General features: G+C 47.3%; 1 protein-coding gene across 1 annotated transcript in view; it reads left to right on the forward strand.

Moving 5' to 3' along the window:
* RYR2 (ryanodine receptor 2) overlaps positions 1–12,909 on the forward strand; it is a 203,519-nt gene that overhangs the window by 122,129 nt on the left and 68,481 nt on the right. Inside the window, exons 55-62 of the mRNA XM_080651042.1 lie at positions 878–967; positions 2,318–2,455; positions 4,470–4,547; positions 5,385–5,460; positions 5,845–5,968; positions 6,422–6,537; positions 7,434–7,498; positions 9,691–9,812. Coding sequence (XP_080507168.1) covers positions 878–967; positions 2,318–2,455; positions 4,470–4,547; positions 5,385–5,460; positions 5,845–5,968; positions 6,422–6,537; positions 7,434–7,498; positions 9,691–9,812 — 809 coding nt within the window. The remainder of the gene's footprint in view (positions 1–877; positions 968–2,317; positions 2,456–4,469; positions 4,548–5,384; positions 5,461–5,844; positions 5,969–6,421; positions 6,538–7,433; positions 7,499–9,690; positions 9,813–12,909) is intronic.

Here is a 12,909-nt window from a genome sequence, read left to right on the forward strand (position 1 = left end):
TTGTTAGGGAAACTGAGTTGAGAGGACGCACAATCTAAATTAGTGTGTAGTGATGTGGCGAAGTGAAAATCAAGCAACAGAGGCTCCAAAGCATGTTTGTTACACGGCAGTGTGGCCTTGTCCACTCCACTTGATTCCACTTCCATCCTGGCTCTGCCACCCAGTCCTCCTCCCTCTAACCAACCCCCTTTTTGTTTTATAAACACGTGGCTCTTACTGAGTAATTTAATTGGTTTACTAAGTAAGTCGGTAAGACTTGTCTGTTTTATATGCTCTTCTAGGTAGTGAGTTGGTAGAGGAGGTGATGGAGATGAAGTTTGCAGAAGGCAGTGCTGGGCTACACCCGCCAGTCACCCAGATTCCCTAGGCAGACATGAAAAGATATACGCAAAATTGTACAGGCAAAATCGTGGGGCAAACGTGTTGAGGAGTACTGGCTATAGGAGTGGGCAAAAAGTAGCGTTGTTCAGGACACTCCCCAAAAAACGCTGCTTCAGTTTCCCTCCTTCAAAGGAGTGTCTCCCAGGCCAATGCCACTGGCGGGGTCTCACCAGGACGCATGCCACCGGGGCCATGGGCTGGGGCTGCCTCCTCGGGCAGTGCTGATGGACAAAACCACAGCCCTGGTCTGTTTAAGGAAGACTGGGTGCCTTCAGTCTCTGGATGGAAAGATTCGTTCCAGGAATTCTTCAGCATAATGTTGACTGGGATGGCAATTTTTATATTAAATTATGCTGGGTAAAATTCAAACCTTAATCCTTATCTTGGTTCATTTTAGATTTATTTCATCATGCGCACACTTAAACACATGCACACATACACTCTCTAAAATTAATATATGCAAAACAATTCTGATGTTTGTTTTTGTTTTTATTAGTTGGCCAATGGATGGATTTATGGAGAAACATATTCAGACTCATCTAAAGTTCAACCATTAATGAAGCCATATAAACTATTATCTGAAAAGGTGAGGGTTTTTTTTAGGTTATATAGTTTTAATTTTTTGCAAAAAATTTTCTTTGTTATGTAATTTCCTATTAATTTTTTTTACTTTATTATACTATCTTTAACTTTTATTCCAAGGCTTCTTTTGTTTCTTTTATCTTTTTTTTCCCTATTCCCATTTCTGTCATTATTTAATTGGTTATTTTCTTCTCTACTTATTATTTTTCTGTTCCTTTTTGATTTTTGTTCCTCTCCTGCATTTTTAAGAACTTTAGAAAATATTCTTATCATTCCTAAGAGTTTCTTGCTGAGAGATAATGAAGTGATCTTTTAGTATTGTTATTTGTAAGTTCTCATATATTTTGTTCTTTGGGTAATCAGCTTCTTGAGAGTGAGGTGGGAGGATTTGTAGTTCTTCTAGGTGGTGAGTTGGTGGGGGAGGTGATGGAGACACAGGGGCTTAGGGAGGACAGTTAGGTCTCTTGATTACGATGGGAGGAGAGCCTTCGCTCGCGGGTCATCTCATCTGCGCTTTTCTGACTGTTTCTCCTTTCAGTTCCGTCTAAGGCAGGGGTGGGCAAACTTTTTGACTCGAGGGCCACAATGGGTTCTTAAACTGGACCGGAGGGCCGGAACAAAAGCATGGATGGAGTGTTTGTGTGAACTAATATAAATTCAAAGTAAAGGAGCGGAGGGGAGAGCAAGAGAACCGGATAGAACAGCCGGATCCGGCCCGTGGGCCATAGTTTGCCCACGGCTGGAAGGGGTCAGGAGCTGGGTCGCTGGGTTGTGATGAGCAGGGTCCCGTTAGCATTTGTCTAACCAGGGCCTGCTCACGCTTTTCATTTTCACTTTCCTTTTTGTTTTTAAATGAACATGTCAGTCGTGTGTGTGTGTGTGTGTGTGTGTGTGTGTTTTAATCTTTCTTGACTTTTTCTTTTAGTCTTTGTTGTTGAAAGTATTACATAGGTCCTTCTTTTCCCCCATGAATCTCTTCCAGCCCACTTGTCCTCTCCCCCAGCCCTCAGGCCAGCCTTGGGCAAACTACGGCCCGCGGGCCGGATCTGGCTCTTCTATCCGGTTCTCTTGCTCTCCCCTCCGCTCCTTTACTTTGAATTTATATTATTTCACACAAACACTCCATCCATGCTTTTGTTCCGGCCCTCAGGTCCAGTTTAAGAACCCATTGTGGCCCTCGAGTCAAAAAGTTTGCCCACCCCTGCCCCAGGCCCTCACCACACCATTGTATGTGTCCACGGGTTCAATCGTTTGCTTTTTTTAATGAAATCAATTTCAGAGCAAAGCATTAAATATTTTAATTTGGATTCTTAATATTCCCCCACACCTTTTATTTTCTCCTTTTTGTCTGTAGGAAAAAGAAATCTATCGCTGGCCAATCAAAGAATCTTTGAAAACGATGCTGGCTTGGGGCTGGAGAATTGAGCGCACGCGGGAGGGGGACAGCATGGCCCTCTACCACCGGACCCGGCGCATCTCTCAGACCAGCCAGGTGAGGGAAGCGCCAGGAAGCCATGGTTTATGCTGTTGTTAGATCATTCTAATCTTCTATTTACTTATTGGGTGTTTCAAAACAAATAATTTGAAAACTCTGAAGATTAACAAAGTTTAGAGGGAAAAACACATTTGTTACTTTTTAAATTTTCGGTGACGTCTTGGTTAAAGTGCTAGAGGGGTTAGCCAGGCCGCCCTTTCCTGGCCCGGCTGTGAAGGGGTCCCCAGCGGTATGGTCTTGAGGTTGCACCATTGAAAGCGGTAGTGTGTTCATTACCTCAAGTGGCTTGTCTAGAACTTTCTTCTCTCCAGTAAGAGCTGAAGGCTGGTCCTTAGGGAGAAGCGGGAGGCCAGGCAGAAGTGATCCCGACCTCGAGCCCATGTGGCTGTGCCATTCAGGGGAGCTTGAGCACCTGCCACTTGCAAAAGTCCACTGTGCACCCAGACAGGCAGGGCAGGAGTTCCGAGAGCTTGTCACTAATGGCACATCCAGGAAGTCGCATCCCCTCAGCAAGCTGCTAGATGTGCGGCTAAGTGCCCCAGGACAGCGGTCGCCAACCTTTCGGACCTCATGGACCACCCACCGGTTGGCGACCGCTGCTCCAGGAGGCGCAGCCTGGACCTGGAGAACCTGGGTTCAAGGTCGGACCAGACACCAACTCTCAGCTTTGGTCCTTTCGTTTTCCGGACGCTAAGTCTGTGATTGTCCCAGTCCACACTGCTCAGCCACTGTATCTGGGTACACAGAATATTGTGTTTGTATGGCCATCTATACAGAAACGTTTTGGGGGAAAAAGCACGTGAAACACGTATTTGAAATACATTTTTAAATAGATTAAGTTCTGATTTGGGCATATTTTACCTAAAGTTCTCTTAAGTAGGAATCTTATAAATGGAAACTGTGAAAGCATGTTTTACCTTTCCTTTGTGGATGCACACGTTTCAAACTACATTTTGTTTTCATGTGTTTGAACACACACTGAGCACAAACGGAGTCCTGGGCAGTAGGAATGCAGAGAATTGAATGTAGCCGGGAGCCCTTTGTTAGTGATGGCCTGCAGCAGCCTTTGCTTGGTGTCACAAGCCCAGATATGCGCTTTACTGTAGCTTTCATTTTGTTTTGTGTTTATCCAGGTCTAACAAGAGAGTATACATATGAAATATAATAATATGCATACATCATGAAGTATGTCTAATATATATTTATATAATACAACTATACTGTGAAATATGTCAAAGTATAATTTTAGATTTATAGGCATGACACACTGTCACCTAATATGCCATTGGAGGGATGTGTTCAGAGCACAGGGCAGCGGAACCTTTTACAGTTGATAAGAAGATATGTTTCATTTTATAAATGCCAAACTTTAAAAACGAAGGAAACTTTCTGGTTATAGGAAACCTTTGTAAATCACTGAACACTAGTAGGTGTCCCAAACAATGTATACACACTTTAACAGCTGATAGCTCAATGACATTTCTTGCTATTCAGGTTTAACCCATTGGAATTAATAATTATTCAAGGTATGTATACATTGTTTGGGACACCCTGTATATGTTATACTTTTAAAAGTAAAAAGTTGGTTATATTTTATCTTAACATTTAGCTCATAAAGACATTTGTAAATATTGACCTCTTTGATTAATTATTGTTATATGAGAAAGGGTAAAGTAGAATTTGTAAGAAACTCAAGAACACAAAGATCCTTTGATTAAGGGAACATTCTGGAATCTTAGAATCATTGCACAATTGAATTCTGATTATTAGCTTTTGGGGTTGACAACCCCGAAGATGTCGGGGATTAGTATGCAGTCACAAGTCATTGTCAGGCACCCAAATATAATTTCATTTGCCAGATAAGTTTGTGGGATCTGTTTGTGTAGATACCTGCCAGTTTTGTCTGAGGAAGTGTGTTTGGAAGTCCATTTGCCTTGTATTTCGGAAGTACCTTGCAAGTCTCTCCGCAGGGCGTTTTAATGAGATACTACTTTGCACACAACTTGTCTAGGTTTCTGTGGATGCTGCTCATGGGTACAGCCCCCGGGCCATTGACATGAGCAATGTCACACTGTCCAGGGACCTGCATGTAAGTATTGGCTACGGTTTAAAATACTCCGCAAATTTTGTGGGTTGGGGTGTGTGTGTGTGTGTGTGTGTGTGTGTGTGCGCGCGCGTGCATGTGTATATGTTATCTTTATTGTTGCGAGTATTAGAGATGTCCCCCTTATCCCCCATTGACCCCTTTCCTACTCCTTCCCCAGGGCTTCCCTGCACTATTGTCTGTGTCCATGGGTTATGCACATATGCATATCAGTTCTTTGGTTAATCTCTTCCTGTCCCCCCTCCTCCCTTCCCTCAGAGCTTCCTCACTTTGTCTTTTCTATGCTTCCATGTCTCAGTGTGACTGAATCAAACTTATACCTATTTTTGTCAAATTGGCAAAAAATACGTTTTTTGGTGTGCCACACATTTTAGCAATTAATTTATGTGTGCCATAAGACGAAAATCTAGACTATTAGTCTGATGTTCTCTGCCGTCGGTGTTTAATAAGGTTTAGGTTATCTTCTGAAGCTTCGGAAATGAAAAGAAAAAGTGGTAAATAATTTGTTGTTGTTGAAGTTCATAGCTAATTTGAAGTTTCATGATTGAATTAATCAAACACGTGTTTTAAGCATTAAAACTCACAATGACCATTCCCTTCAAATCTCCTCCACTGTTTCTGTCATCTCACCATCATTCCCGTTCTCTGGGAGTCAGGCTCCAAGGAAGAAGTTGTGTTTGGTTATTTCCTGGAAGTACTTTATCACCAACACACTATGACTTACTAATTTAAAGCGTGTTTTCATATAGCACATTGGAAAACAGTTACCCTTTCCTACTTATTGAAGTATAGCTGAGTTGCTAAATATTTTGTTCACTTAAGGCTATGGCAGAAATGATGGCTGAAAACTACCATAACATATGGGCAAAGAAGAAGAAAATGGAACTGGAGTCCAAAGGTAATATTTTCTAAAAATCCTCATTGAAACAGAGTCCCACTGCCGGGGTGAAATAGATGCTTTACCACCTGAGCCACTGCACCTTCAAATTACTGGGATGTGCAAACGGGAACCCACCCCTTCTCCCTTCCCGTGGCTGCAGGTGCTGTGGGCACTCAGTGTCAGGAAAGCCTGGTGCTCACGGGGTCATTGCCTCCCGAGGCCCATGGCAGTCTTCCTTGGAACACTCTCGGCGCTGGGGGGAAGAGCCCGCGTGAGCCCTTTATCCTCGTGCAAGGAGAGGGCACAGGAGCTCTGTGGTGTGGCCCTGTGACATAGGCAGCGTGTCTCATTCCAGATGACTTCCCGCTGCTACTCTGTGTTCTTGTCTGGACATTCTCTTAGGAGGCGGGAACCATCCCCTGCTGGTGCCTTATGATACGCTGACCGCCAAAGAGAAAGCCAAGGACCGGGAGAAAGCACAGGACATCCTCAAGTTCTTGCAGATCAATGGCTATGCTGTGTCCAGGTACAAGCGCACATGCCCCAGTTGATCACCTTGTGAGACCAGTCATACATCCCTATCAGATGCATCAAGGCCAAGAGTGAAGTCAGCGACCTGTTTAAACCTTAGCGCTACTATTTCCTGCACTCAGTGCACATCGGAATCATCAGCGCCTCACTGTTTGCCACAGTTCCTTAGAGCTTCTTACTCCCCGTCCATTATCCAGAAATGACACTGTTTCTCTAAAGGCAGCACAGTAATAAAGTGTATTGCACAGTAATAAAGTTATTAGCTACAGTTTTACATCCAAGTATTCAAAATAGTCCTGATAAATTAAACCTCATTTTTGCCTTTATAGCTACAGAATATTAAAGACTCGTCTAAACTTGTATATGTAACATAACATTTTCTTAAATACATATTTTTCTCCTAATAGTCTTGTGGATGTTGGTTTCCATTTTCATTCTGCTCTTCTAGAGGGTTCAAGGACCTGGAGTTGGACGCGCCTACGATTGAGAAGCGATTTGCCTACAGCTTCCTTCAGCAGCTCATCCGCTACGTGGACGAAGCCCATCAGTATATCTTGGAGTTTGGTAGGTACCTTGGTCCCTTAGATGGGTCCAGCCATTTGCGTGACATGCGTGGGAGAGATTTAATGCAAAAGTGACAACAAAAATTAAAAGCAAGTCTTAAAAAGCCATTGTTTTCTTTATTCATGGGAAGAACGTTGTGATATTACAAAATATTGTTTAAAGTTTCTAAAACCTATCCTGAGTGTGTCTAAGATTTAATAGTGTATATCTCAGCTGGTTTTGACTTCTGTTGGCAAAAAGAACTTTTTCAGGCAAGTTAGTTTGATTCTTAAAAATATGGAGGCTCTGCCTGCAAATTGTACTAAAACCCTGTATCTAACCCCGAACTGCTCCCTCTGTACCATGTGCTACACATCATGGTGGTCCTTAGTGTATTATTCCCTCTTCTGGGTGCATGAAGCCCCCTCCGCATGCTCAAAGGAGGGAGGAAAGGCCACCCTGAGCTAAATGCCGTCGGCCAATCAATTCTGAACCTCGAGATCGTGTTCTGGGCCCTGGGGAGACCTGGGTGTTTTTGCTTTGCTTATGGAAGTCGCTCAGCTTATAGGCACTCTCTCAGCCCAGCTGTGGGACCTGCTGCTGAGATGGCAGTCGTCCTTGTTCTGTTCCCATTCTTCTCTCCAGGCCCCTGAGCCCTCGGGGCTGCGCTGGGTGCCTGTGCTCACAGCCACGGAGCTGGGCTCTGCTCAGGCGCTTTTTAAAAGTTGCATTTGGCTGTTGGTTCAAGTTTCCTTTTATTTGTTATTACACTGCCGAAGTTAGCCTGTGTGTTTTCGGTTGGCTTTTCACGTCCGGTCGGTGGGGTAGCACATTCCTCAGTGTTGGGCACTCTGCGGGCGGGTGGGGATTGGATGTTGGATGTGCCCATGTTCCTGAACACTCTCTCCTGTCTGCAGATGGCGGCAGCAGAGGCAAAGGACAGCGTTTCCCTTACGAGCAAGAAATCAAGTTCTTTGCTAAAGTATAGTATACAGTTGTCTTGTTTTCGCTTCAGTGTGTTTGCTTACAGAGTGCACCATTAGCTTTTTGCCTCTTTTCAGAACGCACTTGCCTTTAAGTGTGGCTTCTTCTCGAGCCCACATATCGTGGCACCCACAGCTGCATGAACCGTGTGGGCGACGGGCTCCCGCAGCTCGCTCTGCCCTCCCTGCCTTAGTTCACAGGTCTCCTTTGCTGGCTTTATCATACAACATAGAAGAAAATACTGATTTCTTAGTATTTGAATGTTGTTATGATTGAACATTTTTAGTTGAGCGTTTCTTTCAGAAAGATGAACAACGCCCGCTGATGTGTAAACGGGAACATGACAAGGACATTCACAATAGGACCTTTATTGTGGGGCCTTTATCTGCTGGCTTACAGACGGGGAGGCTGGGGCTCAGAGACCACCTGCTGGTCAGATACTGAGTGTTCACTCCATTTAACACAGTTTGTCAAGAATCTGCTATTTGCCCGCAGCATTTATGACTTCCTTTCAGCCACTGGGGAAGGTGCAGAGTTTGTTGTCAAGTTTCCATTTTGGTTTATTGACTTGCTCCGTGTTTGCACCGTGCCCGGCCTGTCGGGCGTCAGACCTTGTCCTGGCATGTCTCTGTCACAGACACAGAATGCCCTGGACACTTTCCCGTGGACAGGCTGCTGCAGTTAACCTAAAGGCCTATTCACATCTGCCAATTTCCTTTCAAAGTACTTGCGTTAGAAATCATTTGCAAAATGGCACATTCTTCCGATTGACTTACATTTGGCTTCCGCCCTATGTTTTTAGAATTGTGCCCTTTACTGTCAGGGCGATTTCTCTGGTCTTTTCTTCTGCTCAAGGTCTGCACGAAGCATCTGAAGTTTATTCTGAGCTGCACACTGCCAGTCACCTCTTTCACTGTGATGCAGTCCCCTGGGTTCAGGGGTTGGGATGCTGAGTTCATGGCCTGCACCATGTTTAAAGACACCCTTGTATTGCATCGCCTGCGCCCTCAGCACCCTAGTGATTATGTTTGCAGGTGCCTAGTGTGGCTTAATGTCTACCAAATCTATGACTCATTCACGTATTTGTTGAGTACCTATCGTATGCCAATCACTAAGTTCGGGCAATATCTCAGCTTTCTAGGAAGATCACCAGACGTCCATGCTCCCATCCTATTTACATATTCTGCACCACCTTGGAGGGGAAGATGTAGTGAGACAGACTTGAGTCTAAGCGCTGGGAATGCCATTTAGTCTTACTTTTTTCCATTTATTTGTTCAAACATTTGTCTGCTGGTTGTTACATGCCCAGCAGAGCCCTCAGCATTGGTGCTTCGTGGTAAATGACCCTGCGAGGTGGTGGTCACAGGGTCCAGGAAAGGACTGAGGGAGAACCATTGCAGAAGGGTTTCTTGTTCTCTGTGCCCCAGAGACTCTGAGGGAGAGAGTCTAATCCCATTCACAGTGTAAAACTGCACATGGAGTTGCACGAGCTGAGACTAGGGAGGCCTTGTCTAGCTGAGTGAGCAAGGGGTCCTGCTGAAGAGCCCTGAGGAGGCCTGCAGGAGGGAGTGGGCTGTCACGGACGAGGGGCGAGCACTGCACACAGAGGGCGTGGCCCGGGCAGAGCCTGTGGCTAAGCGGGCAGGGCAGAAGGAGGTCACCCAAGGCCCCCAGGGCTGGCGCAGGCAGTGGGAGGCGGCTTTGAGGACCTTGTGGACTGGGGAAGTGGCAGGCGACTGTGAGGGGACCACGCCTTGTCTACATCTCAGTTTGCCCCTGCAGAGAAGGGGATGGCACTGCCACACAGAGTCTCACTGGGCGGATTGCATGCAGATGTCACTGCCGTCCTCACGCGTGGCAGAGGCCCCATAAGTGGCAGTCATTGGTTGCGACTAAACTGCATTTATGGATTATTAAGAATATTTCATTTTGATAAAATACTAAAAATAATTCTAAACAGCTGAAAATTTAGTGTGTCCCTCATAATCCTCCCCCTCCCCCCCCCCCACATACACACAGAGGAACTGGCAGGAGCAGGGTGAGGTGAGAGCCACTCCCTGGCGGGTGGCTGGTGCGGCTGTGGGGATTGGGACCTGTTGCACGTGCACATGGTCTGCCTGCTCCAGCCTCAGCACTCACTCACCCCCCAGACTCCACTGTGTACACCTGTCTTCTTTTCCTTCCTTTCAGGTAGTGCTGCCTCTAATCGATCAGTATTTCAAAAACCATCGTTTATACTTCTTATCTGCAGCGAGCAGACCGCTGTGCTCCGGAGGACATGCGTCAAACAAGGAGAAGGAAATGGTGACAAGGTAAACAGCTGTGCACGCAGACTGCTGTGGGGCGGGGCGGGGGGGGGGGGCGCGCCCTGGGGAAGGAGCGCCGGCCTGAGCAGCTGTGTCCAGTGCCTCTGCCCGGCCGTCCTCCTGCTCTCAGACCCCGGGGATGATGGTTTCTGCACGTTAATCCATGTGATAAGAGACAGTGAGGTTTTCTGTATTCGCTGCTGAATGGCAGGACTAAAATACCCACACAATTCACAGGTGGAGGCTGGAGAGCATCCCTGTACTGGGAGTTTTGAAAGATGGTGCTTTTTAACATTAATTTATTAAAATTCTTTCCGATCTCATATTTTTACCAACCTTAATTTTTTAGGAGGGCAAAACCCCATTTACAAGAATTACAATTTTAAATATAAAAAAAAATAATGTCAACTCTTGGGAGAAAGTGAAGTCAGAGTGTAGCCTTCCCGAGCATTCCCCTTGCCCTGCTCTAGCTGGCATGGAGCAACGCTTTCTCATTTTTATTAAATCTAAGTGTTCGCCATAGATTTACTGATGTTGCCCTGGGGTTTCCAGTGTGGACCCAGAGTTCTCCCAGAACTTGCCCAAGAGAAGCGTTGACTGAGGGAGCCTTTTCCTCATCGCGCTGCCTGGGCAGGGTCCACGCCCAGCTCTAGCCTCAGCGGGAACGCTTTCCTGCACGTGCTCCCCTGTACGAAGCAGGCCGGGCTTTCCTTGAACTCGGCAGTAATGATATGCTGAATGGCAGTCAGTGCCAGCCTGTCGGATAGAGGGAGATGGGACTGGGTGCAGAGGGTGAGGAATTAGACTTCTGCTTTAGTGACATTGGGAATGGAGACTTGAATGGAATTTTAAACTCATCTCTTTACTCAGATACATTATGTTTTCCAGCTAGTAGGTAGCCAGTCATGTGATGGGGGATTGCAACAGCATTAAAATGTCCCCAAACTCTGTCAAGTAAGAATCTTCCTGCAATGTTGATAAAACTGGTGTGCAATGGGTACGTCCCCAGGGGCGTCCGCTCACCTCACAGGCCTTCCTGCAGCTCCTGGGCCCGGGTCCCGCTGGACAGTGAGTGCCTACAGGGCGCCAAGTTCCCACTGACTCGTGCCTCCGGGGCCACTGCAGAGTGTCCCTGTCCTCCCTGGGCCCAGTCAGCCTTGGTCAGACACAGTGTGTTCCCGAGGGCACGGGTCATTTAGATGCCGCTCAGCTCCATCAATCAGGAGACAAAGCAATCAGAGGACAAGGAATAATACAGAGACTTGTACACATTCCGCTTCTCCCACTCGCTGCACTGTCTGCTGCCTCCGTGTCATTGTCGGTCTCACTCTAAGAACTGCTCACGGCCCCACAGGGCACTCGTCCTTGCTGACCTCCACCCACCAAGTGAACCAGAGCAGCTTCACTGTCTGGTACCAGGGTAGGTTCAGGGCATGGGGATTCACTGCGGAACGTTGTCATTGGCATTAACTGTTGTCATTGACTTCTTCCACCACATTTTCATTAGTGTTTTCACTTCATTAGTCAGCACTAAGAAGCCACTGGAGCCTCTTCCAGGGGAGAATGACCACCTGGTCCTTCTGGCAGGGGCAGGGGAGCGGAGGGGTGGGCCGGGGCACGGCAGGCGGTGGAGGCCCCGTAACACAAGTGCCACTGCCAGCTTCCGCAGAGATTCTTGAATGCCTGCCCGGGACGCGGTGCTGTCCTGGCCCTGGATGTGGTGCTGCCCAAACCCAGGGACATGCAAGGATTCAGTCCTTAACTGTAATGAACTCAGAAGTATGGCTGAGTGACTCATACATGTAGAGCTCACCATGTAATAAGGGTGATGCATGGAGGTGGGACATGTATGAAGTGCTGGGGTGTAGAGGGCACTGTGTGAATGGAGAGAGGGGCTGGGTGTGAGAGACACTGAGAGAGAGACAGCCAACCCGGCAAGTCAAGAGGCAGGCCAGCGCGGTGCTGAGGTGCAGGCTGGGCGGTAGACACTGTTGTGTCACTGGCCCTGGAGGAATTTCAGAAGGGCCAGTTTTAGGAAGAGGTTAAGTTTGGGTCAGTATTTATTGGCTATTAGCAGCTTGCTTATCTAGAGATCCAGCTGAAAGTTGGAAATATGTGTTTGGTGGAGAAATGCTTGAATCTGAGTGTCACAGGTTCCACAGCCAGTGAGGCCACATGGAGATGGAGAAGGTCGGTGTGCTGGTTGGTCCTGAGGCCCTCAGGGTGCTCAGTGGGGAGCAGTGGCAGGGCAGCAAGGGGTGCTGAGCCAGCGAGTGAGTGGCGATGCTGAGGGAGAACGCACGCAAATTCTCCAGTGTTAGTCATGAGGGGAGAGAGAGAGGACCAAGTATTATGGAAATACTAGAGGCCCGGTGCACGAAATTTGTGCACTCGGGCGGGGGGTGGGGGTCCCTCAGCCCAACCTGCGCCCTCTCACAGTCCAGGAGCCCTTGGGAGAGCTGTGCCAGGGAGCGGGCCTAAGCCATCAGTCAGACATCCTTAGTGCTGCCGTGGAGGCAGGAGAGGCTCCCGCCACTACTGCCGCACTTGCCAGCCATCAGCCTGGCTAGTGGCTGAGCGGTGCTCCCCCTGTGGGAGCGCACTGACCACCAGGGGCAGCTCTTGCATTGAGTGTCTGCCCCCTGGTGGTCAGTGCGCGCCATAACGACTGGTCGTTCTGCTGTTCGGGCGATTTGCATATTAGCCTTTTATTATATAGGATTTTTAGAGAAAGTGTAGGCCAGAGTTCATAACAAACATACACCCTGAAAGTGACAGCACAAGAGGGCCCAGCTTTCTATATATCACTGATTCTCGCAGGGGGCACATCAGGTACTGTTAGGAGCGGCTGATGGAAAAGGTCACTTTTCTCTGACAGGGTCTCAGACTTAAGTGTCACCTAATGGCATGGGATATGGAGCAGTTCTGTTTAACATCACAGCAAAGTATCCCAGGTCTGGCTTACTCGGGTAAAACACAGCCCTTGCGCTGTAAATTCAGCATCGTCTCAGGAAGTTTCCCCAGGATACCAGGGAGCACCCCCTAGTGAGAGGTAAAAGATATCGCGAGAAAATCCAGCATGTGTGCAATTCTAAGATGTGAT

This window comes from Plecotus auritus, assembly GCF_963455305.1.
Source record: "Plecotus auritus genome assembly, chromosome: 14".
Lineage (NCBI taxonomy): Eukaryota > Metazoa > Chordata > Mammalia > Chiroptera > Vespertilionidae > Plecotus > Plecotus auritus.